At 46.9% G+C, this 18,801-nt stretch overlaps 1 protein-coding gene across 2 annotated transcripts in view; it reads left to right on the top strand.

The window, feature by feature from the left end:
- Positions 1–18,801, top strand: part of LOC122920263 (serine/threonine-protein kinase D1-like) — a 141,061-nt gene that overhangs the window by 83,570 nt on the left and 38,690 nt on the right. For both annotated transcript variants that reach the window (XM_044269636.1, XM_044269637.1), the window contains exons 9-10: positions 942–1,053; positions 2,430–2,507. In XM_044269636.1, the coding sequence (XP_044125571.1) occupies positions 942–1,053; positions 2,430–2,507 (190 nt within the window). The remainder of the gene's footprint in view (positions 1–941; positions 1,054–2,429; positions 2,508–18,801) is intronic.

Raw genomic sequence — 18,801 nt, 5'->3', positions numbered from 1 at the left:
AGGGGCGGCTGGCACATCGACTAGCTTCCTTCTCCACCCATGAGGCAGGATGTGGGCGCAACCCACTCTGCTCAAAGAGGGGGGAGCTAAACTGGAATGAACTATTCCAGCTTAGGTGTGCTAAACCGAACCTAGCTCCTTGCCAGAACATTGCTGCCACCTGCTGGTGAACATGGAAATTACAGCAATATACATTTAACAAGGTTTACAATGCACAGTTGTGAGGATGCAATGTAAAATTACACGAGATGACAAGGTTTAGGCTCTTAACAGATTATAGCGGGGTAAAAGAGTTTAGTAACACAACTCTGGGGTGTTACATTTGCAATCTATGCTGTTGTGACTGAAATGCAAACACAAACACACAAAGATACATCAGCACACTGCAGGAGCTAACAAATACATACATATAATATTTTTGTTATTATTTTTATCACTGTTATATTTCCAATACATACAATTTTGAGGTTCTTAGTGGACATTTTGATCAAATTGTGTGACTCCAACTGCCATGACAAGGTGACCACTACAGTCCCTATGTTAAAGAGTATATCTGAACAAAATGAAATTGACCTCTGTGTACTTAATTTGTAATTCCATTTATTTCATATTTGATTTATGTGACTATATCAGTGTTCTTCTTGCAGTGACAATGGGGGAGATTTATCAAACTGGTGTAAAGTAGAACTGGCTTAGTGGCCCATAGCAACCAATCAGATTCCACCTTTCATTTTTCACTGGTCCTTTGGAAAATTAAGGGTGGAATCTTATGGGTTGCTATGGGCCACTAAGCCAGTTCTACTTTACACCAGTTTGATAAACCTCCCCCAATATTTAACCATTGGCCACTTGACTGCAAAATTTTGTGTTATGTCACTTGGGACAATGTAATACATTTGGTGTTAGAGCTTTCCTTACAAGCATTTTCTTTCTTTGAACAGTAACTTCATCCCGCTCATGAGAGTTGTGCAGTCTGTGCGGTATAACAAGAAGAAGAACAGTTGTGTATTGATTGAAGGCTGGCTTGTCCACTTTACCAGCAAGGACAGTATGGTGGGTAGTAAATGCCTAAGGTGGAAAACATAGATTGGTTTACAGATTAGGTCCCGTTTTGCCTTTTATAACACAACACTAAGGTTATTAAACTCTTTGGACCCATATACCCGGGCAAATTTACAGGTCCCTTATAATTTGTCCATGTAAATGTGACACCAATCCCTAGCAAACGAAAAAATGCAGAGTTGTTGAGACAGGCAGTTTACATGGTGCCCAAGCTTCCTCTACAGCAGGGATACACATTGTTGGCCACGGGGAAATTTATCAAACTGGTGTAAAGTAGAACTGGGCTAGTTGCCCATAGCAACCAATCAGATTTCTCCTTTCATTTTCCAAAGGAGCTGTGAAAAATGAAAGGAGGAATCTTATTGGTTGCTATGGGCAACTAAACCAGTTCTACTTTACACCAGTTTGATAAATCTCCCCCTTCATATTTTGATGACCTTTCTTTAGATTTTTTTTAAACCACAATTAGAAATCCCCAAAAATTCAATTATACTTATTCTGTAATGTGTTTCCTTTAGAATTTATGGCCTTTATCAGCTGTATAAATAGAGACAAAGGACATCATTTATTAAATAGCAATATACCTAAATTAGGCACATTTCTGGTGCAGATTGTGGCACAAAGATCCTTTGTGCCGCAATCTGCGACTTTTCCCCACTTATAGCAGGTCTAAAAAAATGGGCATCTCATTAACCATTTTCTGCGCCTGTTTTAGGTGTAGAAAATAGCCAAAAGTAAAACAGCGGGGAAGCTGTCTGACATTTAGAAGCAGCTGTGGATCTGTCGCAGTTATGTAGAGGCTGATGTCTCTACATAACTGCGGCGGATTGACCGCCAGTGCAGGGGCTTAATAAAACGCCGGTCTTAATAAATGTGCCCAAAAACTCTTACCAGTACTGGCACAACATACTGGCAATAAGGAAGGAAGATTTTCTGTCTCTAAATGCAAACAAAGTACCTTAAATTCACGCCAGTAAGTTCAGCAAGCAGAGATCTTGATAATAGGGAGAAACTGAAACAATGCTTTTATTATACAGAGCTGAAAATATATTTGTGAGGCTAAACAACCATGGTAAAACCGCAAAACATGACGTCATTTTTTATTTATTTTTTTACAAAATTCTTCGTTATACCGTAATATTCTGTTATCTTTGAACATTTATCTTAAGCCTCAACAAACCATGCTACTTACTTTGGGGTCATACTTATATTGAAAAAGGAAGGAGACAAAATCAAAAGAGCAAATCTATTACTGGGTTATAACAATTTAACGTTTAATATTTAATAATTAAATATTAAAATGAAAAAAGCCTAGGTGTTGATATTTGAGATTCTGTATGTAATATGATATTTCATTTATCCCACAGAGGAAGAAACATTACTGGCAGCTGGATAGTAAATGTATAACCTTATTCCATAACGATACTGGTGGCAAATTTTACAAGGTGAGTTAACTGTGTGATATTCTACATCTGTACTGGGAAGGTGAATTGAGCGGTGTACTGTAATCTCATCTTGACATGATAATCATTTTCAATAGAGATGAGCGAAGTTTTCAAAAATTCTATTTGGCTGCTTCGCCGAAGGTCACAAAGAAATTTGATTTGTTACGAATTACTTCACCATGAATCACATTCCATTGTATGTAGTGGGCGCAATGATGGGGAACAGCGATCGCACTGTCCCCGTCATTGACTCCTTCAACGCTGATTGCAGCATCTGACAGTCACATTGAGGCCTTTCAGGGGTAAATAAGGGTTGAAAAAAAGAAATACATAGTCACCTTATCCATTTGCTCACGGAGAGGCCGTCACGGCCCTCTTGATTGAAGAAAACATGCCAAATCTGATGTGTGCGGTCACCACGTCATCACACTAGCTGGACGCAGTTACATCATCAGTGATGACGTCCCGTGTTTGCCCAGCATGATGACGTTATCATGTCATCACATCAGCGTGTGCAATATTTAGCGCATCTTCTTCAATCATGATGGCTGCAACGGCCTCTCTACTAGCATATGGATGAGGTAAGTATGTTTTTTTATTTTTTTTACTGTGATTTCAGGAAATATTGGTTTGTTTCCACGAAGCACCAGAAAGTTTGGATTCATGGCGAATCCAATGTTTCCTGAAATTCGGATCGAAGTCAATTTGTTTAAGCCCTTAGTGATCACACATACGTGTTTTTACAGTGGTCACTAAGGGGCCTTGCATGTTTTTTACGGCGGCCCAGTCTAAGCGCTTCAGGGGTCCCCCATGTAGTGGGGAGCGGGGACCTGGCTCTCACATGAGAGCTGCGACCCAGCTCTAACAGCCCGGACCAGCAGGAGTGCCGATCCGGGCTGTTTAACACTTTACATGCTGCGGGCAATAGCGCCCGCTGCATGTAAAGTGCTGACAGAGGAAGCTGACTCCCTCTGTCTCCCATCGGCACCCCGCGACCACATTTGTGTGTGAAGGCTGTCTGGGGTCTGATGTAGGCCCCAGACCAGCCTTCAGTAATTTTCAGTAGACTGCTGGTCAATGTTAGAATAGCATTGCCATTGAAATGCCATCTGCTGTCACTTTCTTGCTCCTCCGCAGGAAAATAAAAAATAAAAATTCAATGCACTATAGGGATAGTACATTGCATTTTAAAAGCAATCAAAAAGCTGTCTGTCTTCCCCATATGTTTGGTATTTCCACGTCTAAAAATCAAGCCCGCACACAACTCCATAGAAATAAAAAAAAAAAAGTTATGGGTCTTGGGAATCGGCAATGCAAAAACATTTTTTTATTTAAAAAAAATGAGTTTTATTGCAAAAAAGTATTAAAATGTAAAAAAAAAAAAATATATGTATTTGGTATCACTGTAATCGTACTGACACAGAGATTAAAGATATTATGTTATTAATACCGAAAAATGAACGCCTTAAAATTTATAACGTAAAAACGCTGTGGCAGTATTGCTGTTTTTCTCATCTCCCTCCCAGAAAGAGTTAATAAAAGTTAATAAGAAAGTTATGTGTACCCCAAAATGGTGCCATTAAAAACTACAACTGTCCCGTAAAAAACAAGCCCTCATAAAGCTATAAAAAAAGTTATAGCTCTTGGAATGCGAAGATGAAAAAAGAAAAAAAACGCTTGGTCAGTAAGGGGTTAACTTCGATTCAATCAACACTACTTGTCGTGTATCCTGCTGATTAATTTCTTATCAATAAAGTATTCATTATTACCACCCAAGAGTAATAGTACTCAGTACAAGTTCACAGGTTAAACTACAGTATATTATATGGACAAAATACAGGAGCTTTTATCACATCACATTCTAAATCCATTAGTTATGGAGTTAGCTCTCCCGTCCCCCTTTGCAGCTAAAACAGCTTGCACTCTTCTAGGAAGGCTTCAAAAAGATTTTGGAGTGTGTCTGTGGGTATTTTTGCCCATTCATCCAGACAATCATTTATCAGTCACAGTCTGATGTTGAATGAGAAGGCCTGGCTCTCCTTCTTAATTCTAGTTTATACCAAAGGTGTTGGATGGGGTTGAGGTCAGGGCTCTGTGTGGAGCAGTCACTTATTCCACTACAAACTCACCCAGCCATGCCTTTATGGACCTTACTTTGTGCACTGGCATACAATCATGATGGAACAGAAAAGAGCAATGCCCAATCTGTTCCACTTCCTACAAGTTGAAAGCATACAACTGTCCAGAATGTCTTGGGATGCTGAAGCATTAAGATTTCTCTTCACTGGAAATATGGGGACTAGGCCCAAACAGCCCAGCGGAAGCCATAAAAATCTTTAGCCTCTATTATCAGTAAAAGTTGTCCACATCTTAGACATAAAACAAATATGGATATATTAAAATGTGCATGATTATGTATTTGTATAATACCAAAATATGATAAAAAATAACTGTTTACTGCTGTGCTGCACCTGTTTAAGTGTTTGGGTCCGTCCTTGTAATCACAAATCATTGATTGTAAAGTGACGATTTTTCTTGTGCACTGTACTTCCAAGTGAGAGCTACAATATAGGAACCAAATTTCTAAGATATTGCATCAGGAAGGCCTCACAGGCTTGTCCAGACAGGCATGAGAATGAACTCCTACTCTCCAAAACCCACGCATTTGCAGAAAATATGGGTTTACCTGATCATGAATGACATATGTATCAAACTGTTAAAAGAACATCATCTGTCTCCATGATCAACCCAATTAAGTTAGGGATACTGTCTAAAAGGGTTGATCATGGTGACATGGTTATCTCTCTGCAATCAGTGTTACTGTTGCAGAAAAATTCTTATTTTTAGTTATACACAAATGAGATGCTCAGATCATCAAGGGGCTAGCCCCAAGAGTACCACTTCACCTTTGCCTCTCCCTGTTGCCCCTCCCCTCCCAGTGAGATTGACAGGGCCAGGCATTCCCGTTGCTCCGGTGTCTAGCCCTGTGCACATGTGCAGTAAAGTGCAAGGCAACCCACAAGAGATATTTACTGCTCCAGGGCATGCTTGCGATTTCAGGGCCAAGCATCGGAACACTGAGGATGCCTGTCAATTTCACTGGAAAGGGGAGTGGCCATGGTGAGAGGCAAAGATGAAGTGGTGCTGTTGGGGCTAGGCCAGCATCATGATGCTCTGAGCACCTCATTTATATGTAACTAAAAAATAAGAATTTCTTGGCATTGGTAATAATTGCAGAGAGAAAGGGCTCATTTTAGTCACCATGATCAACTCTACCTTGCAGTATGTCTGGTTTAATAGGGTTAATCACGATGACAGATGCTCTTTAAAGAAAGTATAGAACGTACAACCAACATTTTACAATACATGTAATAAGATATTACCTTAAAGGATAAATGTCCTATTTTCCTTAAAAAATAAAAAATAAATTAGCATATGTTATTGATACAGCAGCATTATACATAAATAGGGATGAGCGAACTCGAACTGTATAGTTCGGGTTCGTACCGAATTTTGGGGTGTCCGTGACACGGACCCGAACCCGGACATTTTCGTAAAAGTCCGGGTTCGGGTTCGGTGTTCGTCGCTTTCTTGGCGCTTTTGTGACGCTTTCTTGGCGCTTTTTGAAAGGCTGCAAAGCAGCCAATCAACAAGCGTCATACTACTTGCCCCAAGAGGCCATCACAGCCATGCCTACTATTGGCATGGCTGTGATTGGCCAGAGCACCATGTGACCCAGCCTCTATTTAAGCTGGAGTCACATAGCGCCGCCCGTCACTCTGCTCTGATTAGCGTAGGGAGAGGTTGCGGCTGCGACAGTAGGGCGAGATTAGGCAGATTAACTCCTCCAAAGGACTTGATTAACTGATCGATCTGCAGCTGTGGATCATTGAGCTGTTTTTAGGCTGCCCAGACCGTTTGTCAGTCACATTTTTCTGGGGTGATCGGCGGCCATTTTGTGTCTTGTGGTGCGCCAGCACAAGCTGCGACCAAGTGCATTTAACCCTCAATGGTGTGGTTGTTTTTTGGCTAAAGCCTACATCAGGGTGAAGCTGTCACACCAAGTGCATTTAACCAGCAATAGTCTGTTTATTTTTTGGCCATATACTACATCAGGGGCAAGCTGCGCCTGTCACCAAGTGCATTTAACCCTCAATGGTGCGTTTGTTTTTTGGCTAAAGCCTACATCAGGGTGAAGCTGTCACACCAAGTGCATTTAACCAGCAATAGTCTGTTTATTTTTTGGCCATATACTACATCAGGGGCAAGCTGCGCCCGTCACCAAGTGCATTTAACCCTCAGTAGTGTGGTTGGTCAAGCTATCACACCAAGTGCATTTAACCAGCAATAGTCTGTTCATTTTTTGGCCATATACTAAATCAGGGGCAAGCTGCGCCCGTCACCAAGTGCATTTAACCCTCAGTAGTGTGGTTGGTCAAGCTGTCACACCAAGTGCATTTAACCATCAATAGTGTGGTTATTTTTTGGCCATATCCCAGTCTAATTCTGTCACTAAATCCATCCCTAAAAGGGTATATAATATTCAAGGTGCACATAGGGTCATTCAGAATAACTTCACACACACACGCTACTGTGCATATTCCAGTCTAATTCTGTCACTAAATCCATACCTGTCACCCAGCGCCTAAATACTAGGCCTCAAATTTATATCCCGCTAAATCTCTCGTTACCGCTGTACTGTTGTTGCTGGGCAAGTTATTTAGTGTCCGTCAAAGCACATTTTTTGTTCTGGGTTGAAATACAATTCCCAATTTAGCAATTTCATAATTTAGTGGTTTCTGCTATATCAGAGCTATTTGAAATCTATCCCTAAAAGGGTATATAATATTTAAGGTGCACATAGGGTCATTCAGAATAACTTCACACACACCCGCTACTGTGCATTTCCAAGTCTAATTCTGTCACTAAACCCATACCTGTCACCCAGCGCCTAAATACTAGGCCTCAAATTTATATCCCGCTAAATCTCTCGTTACCGCTGTCCTGTTGTGGCTGGGAAAGTTATTTAGTGTCCGTCAAAGCACATTTTTTGTTCTGGGTTGAAATACAATTCCCAATTTAGCAATTTCATAATTTAGTGGTTTCTGCTATATCAGAGCTATTTGAAATCTATCCCTAAAAGGGTAGATCATATTCAAGGTGCACATAGGGTCATTCAGAATAACTTCACACACACCCGCTACTGTGCATTTCCAAGTCTAATTCTGTCACTAAACCCATACCTGTCACCCAGCGCCTAAATACTAGGCCTCAAATTTATATCCCGCTAAATCTCTCGTTACCGCTGTCCTGTTGTGGCTGGGAAAGTTATTTAGTGTCCGTCAAAGCACATTTTTTGTTCTGGGTTGAAATACAATTCCCAATTTAGCAATTTAAAAATTTAGTGGTTTCTGCTATATCAGAGCTATTTGAAATCTATCCCTAAAAGGGTATATAATATTCAAGGTGCACATAGGGTCATTCAGAATAACTTCACACACACACGCTACTGTGCATATCCCAGTCTAATTCTGTCACTAAATCCATACCGGTCACCCAGCACCTAAATACTAGGCCTCAAATTTATATCCCGCTAAATCTCTCGTTACCGCTGTACTGTTGTTGCTGGGCAAGTTATTTAGTGTCCGTCAAAGCACATTTTTTGTTCTGGGTTGAAATACAATTCCCAATTTAGCAATTTAAAAATTTAGTGGTTTCTGCTATATCAGAGCTATTTGAAATCTATCCCTAAAAGGGTATATAATATTCAAGGTGCACATAGGGTCATTCAGAATAACTTCACACACACACACGCTACTGTGCATATCCCAGTCTAATTCTGTCACTAAATCCATACCGGTCACCCAGCGCCTAAATACTAGGCCTCAAATTTATATCCCGCTAAATCTCTCGTTACCGCTGTACTGTTCTGGCTGGGCAAGTTATTTAGTGTCCGTCAAAGCACATTTTTTGTTCTGGGTTGAAATACAATTCCCAATTTAGCAATTAAAAAATTTAGTGGTTTCTGCTGTATCAGAGCTATTTGAAATCTATCCCTAAAACGGTAGATCATATTGAAGGTGCACATAGGGTCATTCAGAATAACTTCACACACCCGCTACTGTGCATTTCCAAGTCTAATTCTGTCACTAAACCCATACCTGTCACCCAGCGCCTAAATACTAGGCCTCAAATTTATATCCAGCTGAATTTGAATACAATACATTGGGCCAAATAATATTTTTGTTGTTGTGGTGAACGATAACAATGAGGAAAACATCTAGTAAGGGACGCGGACATGGTCGTGGTGGTGTTAGTGGACCCTCTGGTGCTGGGAGAGGACGTGGCCGTTCTGCCACATCCACACGTCCTAGTGTACCTACTACCTCAGGTCCCAGTAGCCGCCAGAATTTACAGCAATATATGGTGGGGCCCAATGCCGTTCTAAGGATGGTAAGGCCTGAACAGGTACAGGCATTAGTCAATTGGGTGGCCGACAGTGGATCCAGCACGTTCACATTATCTCCCACCCAGTCTTCTGCAGAAAGCGCACAGATGGCGCCTGAAAACCAACCCCATCAGTCTGTCACATCACCCCCATGCATACCAGGGAAACTGTCTCAGCCTCAAGTTATGCAGCAGTCTCTTATGCTGTTTGAAGACTCCGCTGGCAGGGTTTCCCAAGGGCATCCACCTAGCCCTTCCCCAGCGGTGAAAGACATAGAATGCACTGACGCACAACCACTTATGTTTCCTGATGATGAGGACATGGGAATACCACCTCAGCATGTCTCTGATGATGACGAAACACAGGTGCCAACTGCTGCGTCTTTCTGCAGTGTGCAGACCGAACAGGAGGTCAGGGATCAAGACTGGGTGGAAGACGATGCAGGGGACGATGAGGTCCTAGACCCCACATGGAATGAAGGTCGTGCCACTGACTTTCACAGTTCGGAGGAAGAGGCAGTGGTGAGACCGAGCCAACAGCGTAGCAAAAGAGGGAGCAGTGGGCAAAAGCAGAACACCCGCCGCCAAGAGACTCCGCCCGCTACTGACCGCCGCCATCTGGGACCGAGCACCCCAAAGGCAGCTTCAAGGAGTTCCCTGGCATGGCACTTCTTCAAACAATGTGCTGACGACAAGACCCGAGTGGTTTGCACGCTGTGCCATCAGAGCCTGAAGCGAGGCATTAACGTTCTGAACCTGAGCACAACCTGCATGACCAGGCACCTGCATGCAAAGCATGAACTGCAGTGGAGTAAACACCTTAAAACCAAGGAAGTCACTCAGGCTCCCCCTGCTACCTCTTCTGCTGCTGCCGCCTCGGCCTCTTCTGCTGCTGCCGCCTCGGCCTCTTCCTCCGCCTCTGGAGGAACGTTGGCACCTGCCGCCCAGCAAACAGGGGATGTACCACCAACACCACCACCACCACCTCCGTCACCAAGCGTCTCAACCATGTCACACGCCAGCGTTCAGCTCTCCATCTCACAAACATTTGAGAGAAAGCGTAAATTCCCACCTAGCCACCCTCGATCCCTGGCCCTGAATGCCAGCATTTCTAAACTACTGGCCTATGAAATGCTGTCATTTAGGCTGGTGGACACAGACAGCTTCAAACAGCTCATGTCGCTTGCTGTCCCACAGTATGTTGTTCCCAGCCGCCACTACTTCTCCAAGAGAGCCGTGCCTTCCCTGCACAACCAAGTATCCGATAAAATCTAGTGTGCACTGCGCAACGCCATCTGTAGCAAGGTTCACCTAACCACAGATACGTGGACCAGTAAGCACGGCCAGGGACGCTATATCTCCCTAACTGCACACTGGGTAAATGTAGTGGCAGCTGGGCCCCAGGCGGAGAGCTGTTTGGCGCACGTCCTTCCGCCGCCAAGGATCGCAGGGCAACATTCTTTGCCTCCTGTTGTCACCTCCTCCTTCTCGGCTTCCTCCTCCTCTTCTTCCACCTGCTCATCCAGTCAGCCACACACCTTCACCACCAACTTCAGCACAGCCCGGGGTAAACGTCAGCAGGCCATTCTGAAACTCATATGTTTGGGGGACAGGCCCCACACCGCACAGGAGTTGTGGCAGGGTATAGAACAACAGACCGACGAGTGGTTGCTGCCGGTGAGCCTCAAGCCCGGCCTGGTGGTGTGCGATAATGGGCGAAATCTCGTTGCAGCTCTGGGACTAGCCAATTTGACGCACATCCCTTGCTTGGCGCATGTGCTGAATTTGGTGGTGCAGAAGTTCATTCACAACTACCCCGACATGTCAGAGCTGCTGCATAAAGTGCGGGCCGTCTGTTCGCGCTTCCGGCGTTCACATCCTGCTGCTGCTCGCCTGTCTGCGCTACAGCGTAACTTCGGCCTTCCCGCTCACCGCCTCATATGCGACGTGCCCACCAGGTGGAACTCCACCTTGCACATGCTGGACAGACTGTGCGAGCAGCAGCAGGCCATAGTGGAGTTTCAGCTGCAGCACGCACGGGTCAGTCGCACTACAGAACAGCACCACTTCACCACCAATGACTGGGCCTCCATGCGAGACCTGTGTGCCCTGTTGCGCTGTTTCGAGTACTCCACCAACATGGCCAGTGGCGATGACGCCGTTATCAGCGTTACAATACCACTTCTATGTCTCCTTGAGAAAACACTTAGGGCGATGATGCAAGAGGAGGTGGCCCAGGAGGAGGAGGAGGAGGAGGAGGAGGAGGAGGAAGAGGGGTCATTTTTAGCACTTTCAGGCCAGTCTCTTCGAAGTGACTCAGAGGGAGGTTTTTGGCAACAGCAGAGGCCAGGTACAAATGTGGCCAGACAGGGCCCACTACTGGAGGACGAGGAGGACGAGGATGAGGAGGAGGTGGAGGAGGATGAGGATGAAGCATGGTCACAGCGGGGTGGCACCCAACGCAGCTCGGGTCCATCACTGGTGCGTGGCTGGGGGGAAAGGCAGGACGATGACGATACGCCTCCCACAGAGGACAGCTTGTCCTTACCCCTGGGCAGCCTGGCACACATGAGCGACTACATGCTGCAGTGCCTGCGCAACGACAGCAGAGTTGCCCACATTTTAACCTGTGCGGACTACTGGGTTGCCACCCTGCTGGATCCACGCTACAAAGACAATGTGCCCACCTTACTTCCTGCACTGGAGCGTGATAGGAAGATGCGCGAGTACAAGCGCACGTTGGTAGACGCGCTACTGAGAGCATTCCCAAATGTCACAGGGGAACAAGTAGAAGCCCAAGGCCAAGGCAGAGGAGGAGCAAGAGGTCGCCAAGGCAGCTGTGTCAATGCCAGCTCCTTTGAGGGCAGGGTTAGCATGGCAGAGATGTGGAAAACTTTTGTCAACACGCCACAGCTAACTGCACCACCACCTGATACGCAACGTGTTAGCAGGAGGCAACATTTCACTAACATGGTGGAACAGTACATGTGCACACCCCTCCACGTACTGACTGATGGTTCGGCCCCATTCAACTTCTGGGTCTCTAAATTGTCCACGTGGCCAGAGCTAGCCTTTTATGCCTTGGAAGTGCTGGCCTGCCCGGCGGCCAGCGTTTTGTCTGAACGTGTATTCAGCACGGCAGGGGGCGTCATTACAGACAAACGCAGCCGCCTGTCTACAGCCAATGTGGACAAGCTGACGTTCATAAAAATGAACCAGGCATGGATCCCACAGGATCTGTCCGTCCCTTGTCCAGATTAGACATTAACTACCTCCCCTTAACCATATATTATTGGACTCCAGGGCACTTCCTCATTCAATCCTATTTTTATTTTCATTTTACCATTATATTGCGAGGCTACCCAAAGTTGAATGAACCTCTCCTCTGTCTGGGTGCCGGGGCCTAAATATATGCCAATGGACTGTTCCAATGTTGGGTGACGTGAAGCCTGATTCTCTGCTATGACATGCAGAATGATTCTCTGCTGACATGAAGCCAGATTGTCTGTTACGGGACCTCTCTCCTCTGCCTGTGTGCTGGGCCTAAATATATGCCAATGGACTGTTGCAGTGGTGAACCAAAACGAACAAGTGGAAAATGGTATAAAAAGATATAAATTTATTGATAAAATACAAAGGATGGAGCTACTACAGGATTGCAAGAATACGGAGAAGCGCAGGGTCACAGACACCACAATACACCTAAGTGTCTATAAATTATGACACATGGACAGGTACAATGATCAAATACTAATATGCGTTCAAAAATGACCTAAATGGCCAAAAATGGAAGCTCTACACAATACCTGTAGATTAATTTATACAAGTAACCCTGTTAAATGCAGGGAAAAACACAGTGAATCTGCACATGGTAAACACCATGAAAGAGCAAACCATGGGAGTAAGCATACTCTAATAGGGATGACAATGTAGACAATAAATACCATGGATAACTAAGGAGACTCACTATGGATGCGTGCAGAGGTCCCCAGCAGCAGTATAAACAGAAAAATACCGGCTTAGAACGTACCTGAAGACATGGTGGTGAATGGGCGTGAGGGCCCTGAGCCCACAACCTGTTGCAGTGGTGGCTGACGTGAAGCCTCATTCTCTGCTATGACATGCAGACTAATTCTCTGCTGACATGAAGCCAGATTGTCTGTTACGGGACCTCTATCCTCTGCCTGTGTGCTGGGCCTAAATATATGCCAATGGACTGTTGCAGTGGTGGCTGACGTGAAGCCTCATTCTCTGCTATGACATGCAGACTAATTCTCTGCTGACATGAAGCCAGATTCTCTGTTACGGGACCTCTCTCCTCTTCCTGTGTGCTGGGCCTAAATATATGCCAATGGACTGTTGCAGTGGTGGCTGACGTGAAGCCTGATTCTCTGCTATGACATGCAGACTGATTCTCTGCTGACTAGAGTTGAGCGAACACCTGGATGTTCGGGTTCGAGAAGTTCGGCCGAACATCCCGGAAATGTTCGGGTTCGGGATCCGAACCCGACCCGAACTTCGTCCCGAACCCGAACCCCATTGAAGTCAATAGGGACCCGAACTTTTCGGCACTAAAAAGGCTGCAAAACAGCCCAGGAAAGAGCTAGAGGGCTGCAAAAGGCAGCAACATGTAGGTAAATCCCCTGCAAACAAATGTGGATAGGGAAATGAATTAAAATAAAAATTAAATAAATAAAAATTAACCAAAATCAATTGGAGAGAGGTCCCATAGCAGAGAATCTGGCTTCACGTCACCCACCACTGTAAGAGTCCATTTTCATAAATTTAGGCCCAGCACCCAGGCAGAGGAGAGAGGTCCCGTAACAGACAATCTGGCTTCATGTCAGCAGAGAATTAGTCTGCATGTCATAGCAGAGAATGAGGCTTCACGTCAGCCACCACTGCAACAGTCCATTGGCATATATTTAGGCCCAGCACACACACAGGCAGAGGAGAGAGGTCCCGTAACAGACAATCTGGCTTCATGTCAGCAGAGAATCAGTCTGCATGTCATAGCAGAGAATGAGGCTTCACGTCAGCCACCACTGCAACAGTCCATTGGCATATATTTAGGCCCAGCACACACACAGGCAGAGGAGAGAGGTCCCGCAACAGACAATCTGGCTTCATGTCAGCAGAGAATCAGTCTGCATGTCATAGCAGAGAATGAGGCTTCACGTCAGCCACCACTGCAACAGTCCATTGGCATATATTTAGGCCCAGCGCACACCCAGGCAGAGGAGGGAGGTCCCGTAACAGAGAATCTGTCTTCATGTCAGCAGAGAATCAGTCTGCATGTCATAGCAGAGAATCAGGCTTCACGTCAGCCACCACTGCAACAGTCCATTGGCATATATTTAGGCCCAGCACACACACAGGCAGAGGAGGGAGGTCCCGTAACAGACAATCTGGCTTCATGTCAGCAGAGAATCAGTCTGCATGTCATAGCAGAGAATGAGGCTTCACGTCAGCCACCACTGCAACAGTCCATTGGCATATATTTAGGCCCAGCACACAGGCAGAGGAGAGAGGTCCCGTAACAGACAATCTGGCTTCATGTCAGCAGAGAATCATTCTGCATGTCATAGCAGAGAATCAGGCTTCACGTCACCCAACATTGGAACAGTCCATTGGCATATATTTAGGCCCCGGCACCCAGACACAGGAGAGGTTCATTCAACTTTGGGTAGCCTCGCAATATAATGGTAAAATGAAAATAAAAATAGGATTGAATGAGGAAGTGCCCTGGAGTCCAATAATATATGGTTAAGGGGAGGTAGTTAATGTCTAATCTGGACAAGGGACGGACAGATCCTGTGGGATCCATGCCTGGTTCATTTTTATGAACGTCAGCTTGTCCACATTGGCTGTAGACAGGCGGCTGCGTTTGTCTGTAATGACGCCCCCTGCCGTGCTGAATACACATTCAGACAAAACGCTGGCCGCCGGGCAGGCCAGCACCTCCAAGGCATAAAAGGCTAGCTCTGGCCACGTGGACAATTTAGAGACCCAGAAGTTGAATGGGTCCGAACCATCAGTCAGTACGTGGAGGGGTGTGCACACGTACTGTTCCACCATGTTAGTGAAATGTTGCCTCCTGCTAACACGTTGCGTATCAGGTGGTGGTGCAGTTAGCTGTGGCGTGTTGACAAAAGTTTTCCACATCTCTGCCATGCTAACCCTGCCCTCAAAGGAGCTGGCATTGACACAGCTGCCTTGGCGACCTCTTGCTCCTCCTCTGCCTTGGCCTTGGGCTTCCACTTGTTCCCCTGTGACATTTGGGAATGCTCTCAGTAGCGCGTCTACCAACGTGCGCTTGTACTCGCGCATCTTCCTATCACGCTCCAGTGCAGGAAGTAAGGTGGGCACATTGTCTTTGTAGCGTGGATCCAGCAGGGTGGCAACCCAGTAGTCCGCACAGGTTAAAATGTGGGCAACTCTGCTGTCGTTGCGCAGGCACTGCAGCATGTAGTCGCTCATGTGTGCCAGGCTGCCCAGGGGTAAGGACAAGCTGTCCTCTGTGGGAGGCGTATCGTCATCGTCCTGCCTTTCCCCCCAGCCACGCACCAGTGATGGACCCGAGCTGCGTTGGGTGCCACCCCGCTGTGACCATGCTTCATCCTCATCCTCCTCCACCTCCTCCTCATCCTCGTCCTCCTCGTCCTCCAGTAGTGGGCCCTGTCTGGCCACATTTGTACCTGGCCTCTGCTGTTGCCAAAAACCTCCCTCTGAGTCACTTCGAAGAGACTGGCCTGAAAGTGCTAAAAATGACCCCTCTTCCTCCTCCTCCTCCTCCTCCTCCTCCTCCTGGGCCACCTCCTCTTGCATCATCGCCCTAAGTGTTTTCTCAAGGAGACATAGAAGTGGTATTGTAACGCTGATAACGGCGTCATCGCCACTGGCCATGTTGGTGGAGTACTCGAAACAGCGCAACAGGGCACACAGGTCTCGCATGGAGGCCCAGTCATTGGTGGTGAAGTGGTGCTGTTCTGTAGTGCGACTGACCCGTGCGTGCTGCAGCTGAAACTCCACTATGGCCTGCTGCTGCTCGCACAGTCTGTCCAGCATGTGCAAGGTGGAGTTCCACCTGGTGGGCACGTCGCATATGAGGCGGTGAGCGGGAAGGCCGAAGTTACGCTGTAGCGCAGACAGGCGAGCAGCAGCAGGATGTGAACGCCGGAAGCGCGAACAGACGGCCCGCACTTTATGCAGCAGCTCTGACATGTCGGGGTAGTTGTGAATGAACTTCTGCACCACCAAATTCAGCACATGCGCCAAGCAAGGGATGTGCGTCAAATTGGCTAGTCCCAGAGCTGCAACGAGATTTCGCCCATTATCGCACACCACCAGGCCGGGCTTGAGGCTCACCGGCAGCAACCACTCGTCGGTCTGTTGTTCTATACCCCGCCACAACTCCTGTGCGGTGTGGGGCCTGTCCCCCAAACATATGAGTTTCAGAATGGCCTGCTGACGTTTACCCCGGGCTGTGCTGAAGTTGGTGGTGAAGGTGTGTGGCTGACTGGATGAGCAGGTGGAAGAAGAGGAGGAGGAAGCCGAGAAGGAGGAGGTGGCAACAGGAGGCAAAGAATGTTGCCCTGCGATCCTTGGCGGCGGAAGGACGTGCGCCAAACAGCTCTCCGCCTGGGGCCCAGCTGCCACTACATTTACCCAGTGTGCAGTTAGGGAGATATAGCGTCCCTGGCCGTGCTTACTGGTCCACGTATCTGTGGTTAGGTGGACCTTGCCACAGATGGCGTTGCGCAGTGCACACTTGATTTTATCGGATACTTGGTTGTGCAGGGAAGGCACGGCTCTCTTGGAGAAGTAGTGGCGGCTGGGAACAACATACTGTGGGACAGCAAGCGACATGAGCTGTTTGAAGCTGTCTGTGTCCACCAGCCTAAATGACAGCATTTCATAGGCCAGTAGTTTAGAAATGCTGGCATTCAGGGCCAGGGATCGAGGGTGGCTAGGTGGGAATTTACGCTTTCTCTCAAATGTTTGTGAGATGGAGAGCTGAACGCTGGCGTGTGACATGGTTGAGACGCTTGGTGACGGAGGTGGTGGTGTTGGTGTTGGTGGTACATCCCCTGTTTGCTGGGCGGCAGGTGCCAACGTTCCTCCAGAGGCGGAGGAAGAGGCCGAGGCGGCAGCAGCAGAAGAGGCCGAGGCGGCGGCAGCAGCAGAAGAGGTAGCAGGGGGAGCCTGAGTGACTTCCTTGGTTTTAAGGTGTTTACTCCACTGCAGTTCATGCTTTGCATGCAGGTGCCTGGTCATGCAGGTTGTGCTCAGGTTCAGAACGTTAATGCCTCGCTTCAGGCTCTGATGGCACAGCGTGCAAACCACTCGGGTCTTGTCGTCAGCACATTGTTTGAAGAAGTGCCATGCCAGGGAACTCCTTGAAGCTGCCTTTGGGGTGCTCGGTCCCAGATGGCGGCGGGCAGTAGCAGGCGGAGTCTCTTGGCGGCGGGTGTTCTGCTTTTGCCCACTGCTCCCTCTTTTGCTACGCTGTTGGCTCGGTCTCACCACTGCCTCTTCCTCCGAACTGTGAAAGTCAGTGGCACGACCTTCATTCCATGTGGGGTCTAGGACCTCATCATCCCCTGCATCGTCTTCCACCCAGTCTTGATCCCTGACCTCCTGTTCAGTATGCACACTGCAGAAAGACGCAGCAGTTGGCACCTGTGTTTCGTCATCATCAGAGACATGCTGAGGTGGTATTCCCATGTCCTCATCATCAGGAAACATAAGTGGTTGTGCGTCAGTGCATTCTATATCTTTCACCGCTGGGGAAGGGCTAGGTGGATGCCCTTGGGAAACCCTGCCAGCGGAGTCTTCAAACAGCATAAGAGACTGCTGCATAACTTGAGGCTGAGACAGTTTCCCTGGTATGCATGGGGGTGATGTGACAGACTGATGGGGTTGGTTTTCAGGCGCCATCTGTGCGCTTTCTGCAGAAGACTGGGTGGGAGATAATGTGAACGTGCTGGATCCACTGTCGGCCACCCAATTGACTAATGCCTGTACCTGGTCAGGCCTTACCATTCTTAGAACGGCATTGGGCCCCACCATATATCGCTGTAAATTCTGGCGGCTACTGGGACCTGAGGTAGTTGGTACACTAGGACGTGTGGATGTGGCAGAACGGCCACGTCCTCTCCCAGCACCAGAGGGTCCACTAACACCACCACGACCATGTCCACGTCCGCGTCCCTTACTAGATGTTTTTCTCATTGTTATGGTTCACCACAACAACAAAAATATTATTTGGCCCAATGTATTGTATTCAAATTCAGCGGGATATAAATTTGAGGCCTAGTATTTAGGCGCTGGGTGACCGGTATGGATTTACTAACAGAATTAGACTTGGAAATGCACAGTAGCGTGTGTGTGAAGTTATTCTGAATGACCCAATGTGCACCTTGAATATTATATACCCTTTTAGGGATAGATTTCAAATAGCTCTGATATAGCAGAAACCACTAAATTATGAAATTGCTAAATTGGGAATTGTACTTCAACCCAGAACAAAAAATGTGCTTTGACGGACACTAAATAACTTTCCCAGCCACAACAGGACAGCGGTAACGAGAGATTTAGCGGGATATAAATTTGAGGCCTAGTATTTAGGCGCTGGGTGACCGGTATGGATTTAGTGACAGAATTAGACTGGGATATGGCCAAAAAATAACCACACTATTGCTGGTTAAATGCACTTGGTGACGGGCGCAGCTTGCCCCTGATGTAGTATATGGCCAAAAAATGAACAGACTATTGCTGGTTAAATGCACTTGGTGTCACAGCTTGACCAACCACACTACTGAGGGTTAAATGCACTTGGTGACGG

This window comes from Bufo gargarizans, chromosome 10 (assembly GCF_014858855.1).
Source record: "Bufo gargarizans isolate SCDJY-AF-19 chromosome 10, ASM1485885v1, whole genome shotgun sequence".
NCBI classification, from domain to species: domain Eukaryota; kingdom Metazoa; phylum Chordata; class Amphibia; order Anura; family Bufonidae; genus Bufo; species Bufo gargarizans.
Note: the sequence above shows the minus strand (reverse complement) of the source record. Positions and strands in the feature narration are given on the sequence as shown.